This window comes from Sorex araneus, chromosome 2 (genome assembly GCF_027595985.1).
Source record: "Sorex araneus isolate mSorAra2 chromosome 2, mSorAra2.pri, whole genome shotgun sequence".
Taxonomy (NCBI): Eukaryota; Metazoa; Chordata; class Mammalia; order Eulipotyphla; family Soricidae; genus Sorex; species Sorex araneus.
In genome coordinates this window covers 69,117,243-69,133,558 of record NC_073303.1, presented here as the reverse complement: position 1 = coordinate 69,133,558, position 16,316 = coordinate 69,117,243, and the positions used below count along the sequence as shown (strand labels likewise).

The window sequence follows — 16,316 nt, the reverse complement described above, 5'->3', positions numbered from 1 at the left end:
CCTCTGGATGGTGCCTATTTGTGTGAATTACATACTTATTGTTAGTCAGCTGTGGTTAACCCTTACAAACCCATTATAGTGCTTATGAATTTCTGCTCCACCTATATTCTCCCTCTCGGCTCTTACATCATTTCTTTTCTTTTTTTATCATTTGTTTTCTTCACTACAAAACGTTTGCATTATTTTCTATGGCTCGTACTACTTCTACTACCCTTCAGCAAATTAGAAAGAACACCAGTCAGTGTGCTTAACCACTACTTCCCACTCTCCTCCCTACCCTAATGTCCTTCTTGTGACCCCCCCCCCCACACACACACACTCTAATGTTGACCTAGAGCAAGCCAGTTTAATGTAGTTTGGTTTCCTCACTATAAAATACCTATAGAGCTGATGGGATTTCTAAGGCCCCACCTCTCAAATCCAGCAAGTTAATATATTTATATCCTACTTCAGCCAGATGGTACATTCCTTGAAGACTGTGTGCCATTTTGGGCATTTAAGGACAATCTATGTTTATCATGTGTAAGTTTCTATCAACTTAATTTCAAGTCATGCTTAACTCTCTAAATTGAGAGAACGTAAGAAGCATCTAGTGAGGTGCTGTCCTTGCCTAAGCCAGCGCCCACTCTGACAGCTACTCTCCTGAGTTGTCACACCTTCAAGGCATTTAGGGAATCTGATCCTGCTCTATTTGCACCATGCCTTCTTTCTTCATTTATTAAAATTTGTCTTTTTCTACCCTAGAGTTGGAAAACTGCTAGAATGCTTTGTAGAAGTACAGTGACAGTGAGAAAAGCGAATAGCATGGTGTTACACTTTATTGGTTGTGATGTCTAGAGAATGCCCAAAGACATGGCAATATCACCACCAAAGAATCACAAACTAACTAGGGACACTGGTGGAAAGAAGTTGACACTGGTGATGGGATTGGTACTGGAACATTGTATGCCTGTACCTCAACTATGAATAACTGTAAATCACTGTGCAATGGAAAAAAAATTTTTAAGTTACAATACTGGAGCAATAGTGCGTAGAGCGAGCGCTTGCCTTGCTGACCCGTGCTCCATACAGCTCCCCATATTGTCCTCTGAGCCTTAGCAAGAGTGATCCCTGGGCACAGAGTCAGGAGTAAGTTGAGTATCCCATGAATGTGCCCCTAAAAACAAATAGAAAAAAGTTCTGTCTCTGTCACTGTCATCCTGTTGCTCATCGATTTGCTCGAGTGGGCACCAGTAACGTCTCCATTGTGAGACTTGTTACTGTTTTTGGCATATCGAATACAACACAGATAGCTTGCCATGCTCTGCCGTGTGGGTGGGATACTCAGTAGCTTGCCAGGCTCTCTCCCCAACAGGGATGGAGGAATCGAACCCGGGTCAGCCGCATGCAAGGCAAACACCCTACCTGCTGTGCTATCGCTCCATTAGATTAAAAAATAGGAAATGAACGAAAAATGCCCAACACTTAATGGGCAGCTCCAAGTGAAATTCAGGTGTCTTAGGCATTCATGAAAGCCTGGAAAAAAGAATAAAGCTAGCTGCACATCATGAAAAACTAAAAAGCATCTAAAAACAGTATGTGTTAAAGTGAAAGATCACACCCACTAAAAATATTCAAACAAAATCTAATTTGTTTTCTACTATCTTAGGAAATCCACTAATTATCACACCAAAACAAAAAACCTCACTAGTATAAAATTACACTATGAAATTTGGCAATAATTTTAGTGACACAAATGCAGGTCTTATCTTCTAGTGCATCCACAAGGCGTTTTTTTTAAAATATTTGATTTGGGTTATTTTTGATCTCAGAATACGGAAATTGTGAAATGAAGGCTTGCAGGTTAAGTGAAAAGAGATAAAGCATACATGCTTACATTAACTATAACCTAATATCATTCCTATACCTAATTACAGTGGGTCAGTCACTAAATCATGGCCAAATGCCTCTTCTCTATGGGGAAAAAGTTGATTTTTCATTTAAATTACAAAGCAAACACAAAGGATTTTAACATACAGCATTAAGCACCATTTCCTCTAGCAAGTTGTTGCAATTGTCCTTTGATAGTGAATATGTAGCTTTTTCATTTTTAATAGAGTAATTCTAATTTAAAAATTGTTTCCATATCAAAGATACTATCTGCAAAAACTGTATCTATTTCCTCAACAGACAGGCAATACAAAGAACCCGTAGCCAATTATAGAATTTTTATTGTTTTCAAATACTATACAAAAAAAATAGACAGTGTATATTTCTTGATTAACAGATTCAGAAATAGTGGTTACAAGTTAAATGTTTCATTCTCTAGTTCAATGATCTACTAAAATGATAATCATTTCTATACTTTCCCATGGACTGCTTTGGCCTCTAATAGACACATAAGATAGCTTCCCACAAACATCAAGAATATTCCTTTGGATGGATGCAGGGTTCATTTTCCTCTATCCCAGCCCTATCCAGTACCTGAGTGTTCCCTCTCAAGTTGCTACATTCTCGTAATGACAAGTAAAAACCATAATGAAATGGTCAGCACCCTTATAGTCTACTCAGTAAATAGAATGTTACATATTTCTTATCTATGAACTCATGATATTGAATCTTCCACAGACTATTTTGATTAACATTTCTAAATCATGTTTATCTTTCTAAATTCACACTTCATCTACTTTTTACTACTTCAAGGGGGAAAAATCTCAACAAATCACAGCATTTTTCGGTATAGCTAGATTTTTTTTTTTTTTTTTTTTTTGCTTTTTGGGTCACACCCGGTGATGCACAGGGGTTACTCCTGGCTCATGCACTCAAGAATTACTCCTGGCAGTGCTCGAGGGACCATATGGGATGCTGGGAATCGAACCTGGGTCGGCCATGTACAAGGCAAACGCCCTCCCTGCTGTGCTATCTATCGCTCCAGCCCCTAATTCTCCAATTTCTTCTGTCACAGCCATTGCCTGTACACATACTCCAACTTCAGCTTCCCCCTACTTATTTATCCCCAAGAGTAAGGAGATCGGGGCTATTATACTCAACTAAAGAAACTGCCATCTCACTTGATCTTACCTTTTAAAAAAGACAGAACAACTGAAAAATAATCTAATGAAAGATGTGATTAAAAAAAAAAAAAGAGCAGTTGGTAGATAAAAATGTGTTTTTAGTAGAAATAACCACAGTATTTCTATTAAAAAAAATTGACTGTACAATCCTTCGACAATCTTTGCCTTAAAGTTGAAGTAATTTACAATATGTGAGTGTGATGCTATTAAATAGTGATTTAACTTGGACAACAGAAAATTCATCTTGTTTCCGCACTGACACCAGCTGATGATACAATAAGCTGTTTGCAGACCACTGATGTCATAATAAATATTGAGACCTATACTACTGATACACAGAATTTATTAAGCCTTTTACATGTACTGGTGCATAGTTTCAACTGCATCTAAAACGTTTACAAAAGCACAAGCAATCAAGAACGGCAGCGTGTTATAACAATACTTGTGGCTTTTCCAATCTGGTTGGTCAGTGCTAATTTATCCTAAAGTAAATCTAGTCATGCTTTTTAAAATGCTTTATTGTCACTCCAAGCTTGGCAATCAACATTTGGCATAGACAATAATGAAACAGTCACAACTTGATAAATAACAAATCTGACACTGCAGGCCACAGACAGCACGGGGGGGAAAGTAGCAGTGATGAGTAAGCAGCGTTTCGATCAGTGTTTCCTACGGTGGGTGATACTATCCCTGGGATGCAGGAACATCCAGAAGGTCATGAGGAGCACTGGGCGTCCTGCCCCTCTGAAGGGCACTTTCTATTTGCTCGCTCAAAGATGGATTTGGAACCGGGGAGGGCGCGGGGGCGGGGGAGAGCTGAGTGACATCTTCTGAAAAGGAGGGGAAGTATGGCGAATAATTTTAGGAACCTCTGTAACTGATTAGTAAAGTACCTTGCCCCCTGAGTAGATACCACAGGAGACTTTGGTTATTCAGCCCTGACATTCAGTTTTCAAAATAGGGGGCACTGTCTCGAATAATATTTTATCATTTCTGACACACTGAAAACAAGTAGAAAATAAGCTGACTTAAATTAATGCATTAACTCCTCAGTCGTTCTAACACGAATTTTTTTTCTACTTATATGAGTCATTGAGCTTTTTGTGCTTGTTTGCAATAATGCTATGTGAATGAAATCAACACAGCAATGTTTTCCCTAACATGACTGAGTCTTGCACTTTCATAACTAGATCTTCTAAAGAAAAAAATCTTTCAGGCTTATGAACTGAACATTAACTGAAAGTATTCATATTTCAGCCTACTGATAATATGATCTCACTTAGAATATTTCATTCAAGCTAGAATTTATTCTGCCTAAAAATACATTAAAATCAGTGACACAATAACCAATACAGTAAAATGGTTACTGTCATAATTGGTGATTAGAAAAAAAGAAAGTTTCCATGTTCAAGTAACCTGAGTTGAGTGCTACACAAGTTGTCACTTACAAAACTGAAACAAACTGTACGTAGAACCAATATAGTTAGCTTAGTATTTTCAGATCCCCAATATAGATACTTATACTAGACCAATGATCATTCAAAAACACTTTTGTAATTGGTCGTTCTTCCTTTGAAGGTCAAGAAAAATATGTGCAAACTTTTAATCACCAAAAATGAGAACATTTAAAAGAGTACTCTTAGCAAGGAATCAAATATCCAGAGGTTCAAAAAGCAAAATGATATAGGAGAAAATGATCTAAAGAAAGTAGCTAAGCATTTATGACAACTCGTATCTTCTTAGAACATCCTAGTGAGTGTGTCCAGATAGTACCTTTGCTTTTTCACCGGTTTCCTAAATAAGGGGTCTCAAGTGCATATCAAAGATTTCTCAGTGACACAGGTTAAGATATCTTTATTTGCTTCAACCCAGAAACTATTTGGTTAAAGGAATCTGTAAAGCTAAATAAAAGCACATCTGGTGGAAATTCATGGCGATGAACGTTGACAAGATGTACTTGGATCTCACTTGCAGCATCTGGCAGTGGGTAGCAGAACAAAGGTAGACATCTCATGGGCTCTCCTGCATCTGTTCTGGAAGAGGCTCCGAGGCGGTGCCACTGGCATTTGCAGTCGAATTCAAGACTTCTCCAAAATCACCCCCAGCAGGCTTGCTTCCCCCTACTTTAGACTTTTCAGAAAGTTCAAAAAAGGAAAAGGCATCATGAGACATAAGCTTAGCTGACTCTGCATAAAGCACTTCTAAACGCACTTTGAACAATAAATGAATCGGGAACTTAATGGCTCAATGATTATATGTATGGAATATATAATTCCACCCATCGTGCATGTACAGAATTTAGTGCTGTTGTGATGTTCAATGTGGTTAAATGAACATCTGCCTGGGGAGCTTTAGAAAGCCTTTCATTCTAAAATATCTTTACATTTGGATGACACTTAGTATTCCATTAAATTGTTCATTTAGCTACATCCATTCAGAAAATATTATTGAGCACAACAAAGGAAAGGAAGGCATGTATTTTCCCCAGTTAAGATGGAAGCATTCTAACTCAACTTAAAGTGTGGCACACAGACCTAGGAACCGAACACGGCTTGGAAGCTTGCTAGAAATGTAGAATCTAGTTGCCTTGCAGATGGATGATGCCAGCTGAATTCCTGGCATTGCATGCAGTCTCCCAAGGAATGCCAGAAGAGTGACCATCTCTGAGCATAGAGTCAGAAGTGAGCCTAAGCAACACCGAGATGTGCTTCAAATATAAACTAACACTCATCACCTAACACATGGCATATGCCCCATAATCACAGAGAAAAGAATCAACCCCAAATCTTTACGTACAGGTGAACCCAATGTGTTCACTGACTACAAATGTAATTTAGGAAAAGCTCTAATTATTTTACAGCTTCTTTGGGGAGTATCTTTAACATACTATACTTTGGAAAAAAATCAGTTTCTATGATGAATACAAATCAGTCATTTCAAAAGAAGATTTCATCAGACAGGACATAAATATACTCGGGAAGAGAGTACATCACAAATGAAAGTTCACTGGATGTTTCTCCACATATTCTGTGTCCAAACAAGGAGAGACTATGAAAGTTCCAACAACACGGAGAACCGAGTTATAGGAAGCCTTCCTTCCTGCAATGTGGATTGTTTCCTAATATCTGGCTAACTATTATAGAAAATAAAGCAGGTCATTTGTACTGCATTCTCTTGACTGATGACTATATCATAAATACACATACACATCTATCTGTATATATATTGGGAGGGGGGAAGAGGCACACCATCGATGCTCAGGGATTACTCCTGGAGGGGGTCTAGGGACCAAACCCCCGAGGCGTTGGATATCAAACCTGGGTCGGCCTCATCCAAGGCAAGTACCCTATCCACTGTACTATCACTCCAGTCCCTATACTATATATACACATATATATATGTATATATATATATATATACACACACACACACACACACACACCAAATACTTATTACAAAGTTGCAACACATTCAGAACTTTTCTAGGCCCTTGGGGAAGAAATGTCAGCAAGCACAAAAGAACAGGTGCTGGCCTTCATGGGTTATAAATACACAGACGAGAATGGGCCAAGTGAGGAAACTGGAGGACAGTGTAACATCTGCTTCCTTTCTGAGAAGCATTTATACATAGAAGTATCACTGTAGCACTGTCATCCTGTTGTTCATCAATTTGCTCGAGCAGTCACCAGTAACGTCTCCATTGTGAGACTTGTTGTTACTGTTTTTGGCATATCGTATACTCCACAGGGAGCTTGCCAGGCTCTGCCGTGCGGGCGGGATACTCTTGGTAACTTGCCAGGCTCTCCAAGAGGGGTGGAGGAATCAAACCCGAGTCGGCTGCATGCAAAGCAAATGCCCTACCCGTTGTGCTCTCGCTCCAGTCCAGGGATTACTCCTGGAGAGGTCTGGGGACCAAAGAGGAGTAGAAATAAAAAGCTTAATGTATCTATAAAAAAATTATTGGTAAAACCACAGTGCCTAAATAAAATAATGATTTTTAATTGGTGTTTGGTTTCATTTAATAATTTCTACAGGTTTCAAAAAGACCATTTAAAAATAAGTGACTTAATTATAATTCTGAAGCTAACCTGAACTCTGATTTTAAGACTATGTACATATAAAAATACTGACGATACTAGTTTTAATGTTTTCTGTTTTACTTTGCTTCTGGGGCCACATCCAGCATTGCTCAGAGCTTACTCCTGGCTCTGCACTCAGGGGTCACTCCTGGTGAACTCAGGGAACCATTTGAGATGCCAGGGATTGAGCCAGGTCCGTCATATGCAAGGCAACTGCCCCTACCCACTCTAGTTTTTACTCTGGACTCAAAGATAATAGTTTTAATCAACTCAAATATACTAGATTTAAGATTTACACTCTATAATTATCAGAATTAGCTTAGGAAGAATTGAACATATAGACTGTCATGCTCGTTTGATAAAAATACAATGCTGGGAGACTGGACCAATAGCACACGGATTGGGTGTTTGCCTTGCATGCGGCTGACCGGGTTCAAAGCCCAGCATCCCATATGGTCCCCCGAGCACCACCAGGAGTAATTCCTGGGTGCAGAGTCAGGCGTAAACCCTGTACATCGCTGGGTGTGACCAAAAAAGCAAAAAAAAAAAAACAAAAAAATACAATGCTGGAAGGCATTTGACAGCATCAACCACAGTCTGGTACTAAGCCCATGGAGAGGGCCAAACAGGACAGAAACTACCTCTCTCAAGGCGACCTGTGATTCTAACAGTTGATAATTTTGCAATTTTTAATGTAATCTTCAAATACAACTTACAGGGGTTAGAGAGATAGTGCAGTGCGCAGAATGCTTGCCTTGTACACTGAGGACTGGGTTCAATGTCTGAAACCCCACATGCCCCCCTTACCCCCCCTTCACTTTGCTGGGAGTGACCCCTGAGTGCAGAGTGAAGGTGTGTCCCCACCCTCATACAAAAACAAAAAGACCGCACAAGTTAATGAGGCAAATTGTTATAGAAAATGACCACCTCCACTGCAAAGGGTAAAACAGACATCAAAGATAATCATAATAAAAATGTCCAATAATTAAGGACTGAACAAAAAAAAATCCATTAAAAGGCATATGCCAGTAGTCATTAATATAACGGGGAAAAAACTTTGTAACACAAGGAAACATTTCCTCATGTATGATGAACTCTTTTCTGCAAAGGTCTAGCAGCAGGAAAGATACCACAGCTAGCAGAGTCCTTGCCTCGCGTGCGGCAGTTTCAGGCTTGATTCCCAGCACCCCAGATGGTCCCCCAGGCTCTGCCAGGAGTGCTGCCCTGAGTGCAGAGGCAGGAGTAAGCCCTGAGCAACGCCGGGTGGCATCGAGCACTGGAGCACTGCTGGCTCATCACCAAGATACAAATAAGAGCATAAAAGTAGAATTCTACTACACATACATGCACATAAATAGACCTTTGTGTGGGAGAAACAAGTTTCAGTTTTTACTATTTTCCTAAATTATTTAAAAAATTTTATACCCCCAAATTTTATTAATATCTGTTCTATTCCAAAAGTATGTGAAGTGAATAAAGCTAAGAGCAAGGCAATTACAAAGACTTTTAAAAATTACGCATTTCTGCACTTGGTTACCTGGCTGCTCATATACTCAAAAAAATAAGATAGTGTGTGAGGGCCAGGACATGGTCCAGTGGTTAGAGCTCGCGCCTCACATGAGCCCGAGATGGGCTTGATACCCGGCACTGCACGGTTTCTGGAGCATCACTGAGTGCAGGCCTCCAAGGGCCTGAGCACCACCGGGTATGGCCCTGAGACTGCGGGGTCCGAACAGCACTGCGTCCTCAGGCGCTGGCACTGAATCCTAGCTGGGCTGAGTGCACGCGGAACGTGGCATGCAGTAGGCCCCACTCTGATCCCAGCACCCCATGGTCCCCCAAGCGCCAGCAGGGGTGACCCCTATAACACTTGGAGCAGTCTCTGAGCCCTGCAGGGTGTGGTACAGAAAGAAAAGAGAATATGTAACCTTAAATATTCGTTACTAATGTACTGAACAAATGGCTGAAGTTTTTTAAATATTTTAGATGTTTTTAGAAAAAATACTGATATGAATAATGTACTTATACCAAAGGAAGGGAAGTTACCGGCAAGATATCTCAAAGACCTTGTTCATTCTCTACTTGCCTTTAAGTTTTCCACTTTTTCTTCAAATGATTTGAAAGTTGGGGAGTTTCTATGGCAAGAAAAGAAAAACAAATAAGATTACAAACAGAATACAAAGAATCAGAAAACATCATCAGTTGTGTGCATTCCTCTGCCATATTATTAGCAAAATTTACCTGTGCCATATATGTTCAGGCATGTACACAAATGGGCATGTGTCAAGAGGGAAGAGTATCAATATGTGTTGTTATTATCAGTATCTGCAGTAATGTTTTTTTTCTTTTTGGGTCACACCTGGCGATGCTCAGGGGTTACTCCTGGCTCTGCACTCAAGAACTACCCCTGGCAGGGCTCAGGGGACCATATGGGATGCTGGGATTAGAACCCGGGTTGGCCATGTGCAAGGCAAACGCCCTACCCGCTGTGCTATCGCTCCAGCCCCCAGTATCTGCAATAACGTCTCTGATTCTGTGCGTATCTGTTTCTGACATATGTGATAAAATCTGAGTTAAGAACATAAGAGGGAGCAAAATCCCGGAAGGCTTCAGTTCTGTTACATCTTCAACCCGTCACGGTACAAGAAAACAGCATTGGTTCAATTTTTGTTAAAATTATGCTCGGGAATGTTTGCTTCCGTTCACACACTGCAAGACAGCAGCACCAACTCCCAGCACAAGCAGTTCAGTATCAGGGATCAGGACTCCAGGGAACACCACGGCAGGTGGGCGGAGGAGGAGCGAAGGGAAGGGACGCGCAAACAGGGCCCTCAGAACTCAGGGCTCTCCAGTCACCCACTGACGTGGCTCACACAGGACTTTCTGAAGTTCTTATACTGTCCACCCAACTCTACTGGGCTAGAGAAAAAGTAAAAAGGAAAATAAGAGCTCTCCTTCCCCCCACCCTGATAATGCGCAGATGACCAAAGTGTGGTCCCAAAGCTTGTCATACAGGTCAGTATCTTTCGGACAACACGCAACAGCGCTGATTCTCAGGCCCACCCAGTCCTACAGAATTGGAAACTCTAGGACTGTTGCATAGAGTTTGCTGTAGAAGAGGAGGTTTAACATCCCCGAAGCTTGGGTGCACCAAGCTGAAGGCGTGTACCACCTCTGAATGCTTACAGCCTTCTGCCGTGCTGGTGGTTAAAATGTACCAACTGCGGGGCTGGAGCGATAGCACAGCGGTAGGGCGTTTGCCTTGCACGCAGTTGACCCGGGTTCGATTCCCAGCATCCCATATGGTTCCCTGAGCACCGCCAGGAGTGATTCCTGAGTGCAGAGCCAGGAGTAACCCCTGTGCATTGCCAGGTGTGACCCAAAAAGCAAAAACAACAACAACAACAACAACAACAAAATGTACCAACTGCAAGTCGTCGGTGATGAAAGAGGAGAGAATGAAATCACTTTTGACTGCAATTGACAAAGTGGGAAGGAGAGTGGATCAAAAGGGAAGAAGACTACCATGAATTACAGACTATATGGGTGGTCAAACACCTATATCCATTAAAAAGTTTTAGTAGATAAGTAATATTCACTTTTTGAAAACTAAAGAGACTTCAGATGTAGAACAATTTGGCACACTCCTGAAATTAGAAATGAATCCTATTTTTAAAAAAATCATCTAATTGAGCTCTTGCACTCATCCTTACACTAAAACCAGTGTAAAACCAGTTGAAAACCAATACATAGGGGCTGGAGTGATAGCACAGCGGGTAGGGTGTTTGCCTTGCATGCGGTCGACCTGGGTTCGATTCCCAGCATCCCAATAAGGTCCCCTGAACAACACCAGGAGTAATTCCTGAGTACAGAGCCAAGAATAACCCCTGTGCATTACCAGGTGTGACCCCAAAAGAAAAAAAAAAAAAAAGGAAATAAAAGAAAAAAAACAGTATGTTAAACATGAAGCTTCTTTGGGACAGAACTCTAGTTCACTACTTCAGATCAGTTTGATTCAAACATCTAGAAAAACAAGACCAAGTTATATCAACTACGTTTTATTAAACTATATACTTTACCTCATAGCAGGCATGCTAATTGAATGCTGAATGGAGCGTATACTAAGAGGCAGCATTAAAAGGAGACAGAAACAAAGTTAGTGTGGTGGCAATGAGATATTGGGAAAAGTAAACAAAATGTAGCCTTCTAGGGGCTTTGTCATTAGGCACCATGAAAAGTCATCTACTTTTTGAGGTGGAGGATGAGTTATTCCAGCATAATGAACTTTCACTCATGAGCTGTCCGTTTAATCCCAGCAGCTAACAGGCTCCTGGCTCAATCCTGTCTTTTAACAGCACTTTGAAAACTATAAAGTGCAATCACCTGAATCAGTAAAGGCACCAAATGCCAGAAGTTAAATGATTTACTCCAGGTCCCCACAGAATCAGGAATGGCACTTGGACCTCTGAATCCTGATTCAATGTCCACTGCCTCCCCTCAAAAAATAAAGTGCGCACATACACGTTCACACACCACAAGCAAGGCCAGCAACGTTAACTGCGCAGGACAGGTTCCAAAATAAATCCCCTACTTGACAACTTCAGGTGATCTCTATGTCATTCCTTAGCAATACTAGTAATAGCTATTTTCTAATGAGACACTCAAACTTCATCCCAATGAAGCTAACTGTCCTTAAAGGCCATCAAATATATCCCCCCTGCCCTACTAGGACCACCTTCTTGCTCAAAGGTTATGCCATTCACCGACGGTTAATGTTTGAGGTTATCCCTTCTGCACCTCCCACAAAGACCATCTCGCAAGATGAGAGTAGCACAATTCCGGGGATCACACAGACATGGTTTTCTGCTGAGGTTCTTACCACATGCATAATATTTGGATCTCAGCAGTTCTAAGTAAGGAATTCTCAATTACGTTGAATTTTGAATGTTCATTGATTTTGCTTTCTCAAAGGCTCAGTTGTCACAAACTACGGTGTGTTTCAAACGTGTTTTCTCAAATTGGATTTGGGTTTAGGACTGAACAACATGGAGGAGGATCCTGATACAAGTGAAAACATGCCGGCAGTTTAAGTAGTTAAGACAGTTAAGTAAAACGGACACCTTTGTATTTCATGCTGCATATACACAAACACACAGAAAAAAAGATTGGTGCATTCCTCCTATTCTATATTAGTGGTCAATATTGTGTATCTAAAACTATAATCTATCCTGGGAGAAATATACTAATGCATTTGCCACTTGAAGTATTGCAGAAAGCTAAATTCTATCCCGCACATGAGGGACAGAAATTAATATACAGCATCCTTCTTTGAGTAGAGTAGCGTATTATCTGTCCTTCCTCAGACTTTTTACAGAAGTTGTCTGTATGGCTACACTGCCACCACCAATATAATGATCAGTACATCTCTACCCACCACGTCTAACCTCATGAAATGTAGAAACTTTTTATCTGAAATTTTTTAAAGATAGTAAAATTCTTATGAATTAAGACATTGGTGATAGACAGTTGAGCTAGAAAATAAAGAAGGTTTAGATGTTGAAGACTGTTTGGGACTGAGAGAAAGCTGAAAAAAAAAATGCAGAGAAAGTGAATTTCCAAATAAAGGACTGAATAGAAGCAGACAGGTAGGGAAAACTCAGGAGCGGTGACAATACAGAGAGGAAATATGAGTGGGAGAGGGACAAGTAACTTGCTTCCTTGATTTCTCAATGCGATCTTGATTTCTGACACATTCCAATGAGCAGAGCTCATCTGAGTGGGGCCTGGCCTTACTTAACATATTGATGTTGGCGTGTACACACTTAAATGTGGTTTAAAACAAACCACAATATCCATGTCAACATGTTAGGGAAGTGGTGTTCAGACTCATTCCCTGGAGTCCCAAAACAACTTTGTTTCTGGTAACATATGCCCTTTTCCCAGGTGAGATTAAAGAAAATTTTTGGTTCTTCGTCACCAACATTATTCACTAGAATCATTGTTATGGCAGAAATGACAGGACTCTGGCAAAATAAGTTAATGGACAAAGTTGTAAAAAAAAAAAACCCTGCTCACCTGTGATACCCTTGCACACTGAATTCAATGGTGTCAATAACATAATGAAATAGTAAAGGAAGTACATTTTTAATTTGCAATTTGAAAATCACAGTAATATAGTCACTGGCTCTAAATGCCCCCTACTTTCCTCAAAACCATCCAGAGTTCCATCTCTCTCTAGCCAGCATGGAAACTAGTTAAGTGGGATGGGTCAAAAGGCACAGTCAAACAGGATGGTCATCAAGCAGAAATCTAGATTCATCCAGTTGACTATGAACCTCAACATCTAGAGCACAAGTTTAAAATTATCCTGTAGAAAATATTTATTAAATTACTCCTAAAAAAGTCCAGTAACTACCATCATTATTATTACTGCAATAACAATTTTTTAAAAGTTTAAAATAGTCCTGTTATCATTAAAGTTGAAAAATGCATTATAAATGTCACCTGGAATCAGTCAGAAATGGAGAGGAAAAAATAAGATGCTGATGGAGAGTTAAATATGAGTCTAATTAAGGTATCTTCCCGAGACTAGGCAAGAGATGGATGTTAGTGAAGAGCAGAAGGAACTACCATGAGGAAAGAGGAATCTGACATGGAGAATAACTACTCAAAAAAAAAAAAATACAGTGAATCTGGGGATACAGATATGTCTTTAAAGTATCTGTTTTTACAGCATAACTATAGGAAAGAACCATCAATATGTTTCAGAGAAAACTTAGAGGGCAACCATTTGAGGCCTTTCCATTATAAAGTATCTGGCAGTTACCACTGATGCTTGTGATGTAACTTGAAGAATCTTAAAATCATTACTATGACTATTTCTTATTCTGAGCCAGGGATGTAGCTCAATGTTAAAGCACACTAGGAATGCATGAGGAAGGAGGGAAAGAGAGATGGAGGGGGGGGGAGGGAGGGAGGGAGGGAAGAAGGGAGGGGAGGAAGGAGGGGGGAGAGATAGAGGGAGGGAGAGAGAGATCTTGAACAATTCTTATTCCAAAAAATAATGCAGCATATCTTTCAAAAATAATATAGTGTCATCTTTCCAATGACCTTAGGGTCTTTTGCTAGATTACGACAGTCATATTTGTTATGCTTCTGTTAGCAGTAAAGGCAAAGAATTTGAATCTCTAAGTACCAAGAAGAGTACACCCAATAATTATCTTTCCATGGGAATATAGAAGGAAAAGCTTAAAAATGATTATAAGGTGTTTATAATTTGTAATCAACGACTGTAGGATAACATAGCCTCAGTAGTTTAGGTTTATTGGGTTACTCCCGTTACAGTGCTCCTATTCCTCTTTGTTTATTTGTAGCTTCTTTCTTGGTGTTCTGTTGACTTGTAAATAATGTTTTTCTCTTCTCCTTGAGTCCTTTGCATAGTTTATTCAGAGCAAGTCCTTTTTGTATGGACACAGGAAGACTTAACAAATGTTATGCTTTTGTAACCTGGGAGTCATTTGACTCTACATGATATTTTCCTCCAGGGCATCTGTTCTCTTGACCTAAGCCTCAGCTGCCCTTACTTCCTAGCACCCCCAAAGCACGGTCCCGACGTGGGACAAGAAGGACCCAGGGCAAGCGGTGAGTTGTGTGCTACCCTGGCATCGAGATGGGCCTGGCCAAAGTGCCTAATGCTTAACTATAAGTTAAGAGCTTGATCATGGACAAATGCTGTCATGATCCAAACAGTGATACTAGATTTGGACCCTGCTAGGGTGAGGAATGATTAATCTGGCCTGAGTGCTGTGGTCTGAGCCTGTGGCAAGATGTTGCCAGGAGAGCTGCCTTGCAAGCCTCAATGTATCCCTTGCTATGTCCATACAAAAATAACTAGTATTAAGATGTTAATAAGTTCCTGGACTAAGGAAAAGAAAAAAACCTTAAGAGTGAGGAAGGGCTTTGGAGTGCCCTGCCCTCAGGAAGGGCTTTCTTATGTTGATTTGGCTACCTGGCTGGTTGTAGCCGAGAGGGCAAGGTGGGAGAGACAAGGGGGAGGAGAGAGAGAAGCCAGAGAGAGGCAGAGTTGAGCAGTAGATGCAGAGAGAGGCCGGAGCTGGGAGTGCGGGAGATGAGAAAGCTTGAAGATTGAATAAACGGTAACTAATCAGCAACCAGCTTGCTCCTCGTTCTTCCTTCGCCTGTCCTTGACCACCGGCCGTCCCGATCCAGTCCACACACTGCGGTTCCAGAGCACCGAACTCGGGTGGTGAGACAGAGCTGCCCGGAGAGCCCGCGAGTGCACTCGCCCCTCGGAGTGCTTTAGTTTTTTACAAACAACTAAGCTAAATTTGGTTTTGAGGATACTTCTGTGTTTAATTTCACAATAAGAAGATATCAAAAATAAACCCACTGGACAGAGAATAAAATGGAAGCAATCTAGACAGATGCAGAGACTCATTATAAACCTCTCGAACGAGAGCACAGAACATATGCCATAACCATGCCGAGCCAGGCTATTTCATTAGGGGAAAGGAGAGCGCCCCCCCCTCCCCGCCCCAACAGATCCAGCCCCTGCAGCCAAAAGACTTCCAGAACTGAACCACCACCACACTCATGGCCGCTCTGTGCATGCTCAGAGGGGCTCACCCATGGCTGAACCTACTCCTGGACATGCGGCCGCATATCAAACCTCACTCCACTAGTGCTCCAAGAGAATGCACCACATTTGATGGGGTTTAAAGTAGAAAGGCAACCAATCTGAGGGGAAATATATTTTTACATATATATATGTGTGCACACAAGGCTCAACCTTTAACATGTTAGTAATCTCTTATAAAAGGGTTTAATGGCTCCTGGGTGAAATACAACAATCTTCACACACTTTCCTCTAGGATACCTCTCTTGGATCATTTTCAACAGACTAGTCATAACAAACAATACAAAATGAACTATTTCAATTTTGCTTTGGGGGAGGGGTTGGGGCTCGGGATGGAAACATCTAAAAGACGGTGGTGGGGAGGTGTAATGGTGGTGGGATTGGTGTTCGAATATTACATGCAATCCAATATTGTGAACTACTTTATAAAAATAAAATAAAAATATAGACAGCTGCAAAGTCCAGATCTCCCAACTTCAACATTTTTGTAGAAGAAGAAGGGGTGTCCTAGGCATTTTGGTGTGGTGA

The 16,316-nt window shown here is 40.8% G+C and overlaps 1 protein-coding gene across 8 annotated transcripts in view; it reads right to left on the bottom strand.

Annotated features, from left to right (window-relative positions):
- Positions 1–2,192: 2,192 nt before the first annotated feature.
- The window catches only part of TPD52 (tumor protein D52), a 98,280-nt gene continuing 84,156 nt past the window's right edge, over positions 2,193–16,316 (bottom strand). For 2 of the 8 annotated variants that reach the window (XM_055125804.1, XM_055125802.1), the window contains 4 exons: positions 11,212–11,253; positions 9,219–9,267; positions 6,915–6,958; positions 2,193–5,183 (listed from right to left, as the gene is read on the bottom strand). In XM_055125804.1, the coding sequence (XP_054981779.1) occupies positions 5,174–5,183; positions 6,915–6,958; positions 9,219–9,267; positions 11,212–11,253 (145 nt within the window). In that variant the 3' untranslated portion in view covers positions 2,193–5,173. Of the gene's footprint in view, positions 5,184–6,914; positions 6,959–9,178; positions 9,268–11,207; positions 11,254–16,316 lie in introns of those variants that run through there. The other 6 variants (XM_055125801.1, XM_055125800.1, XM_055125805.1 and 3 more) reach the window with 5 other exon arrangements.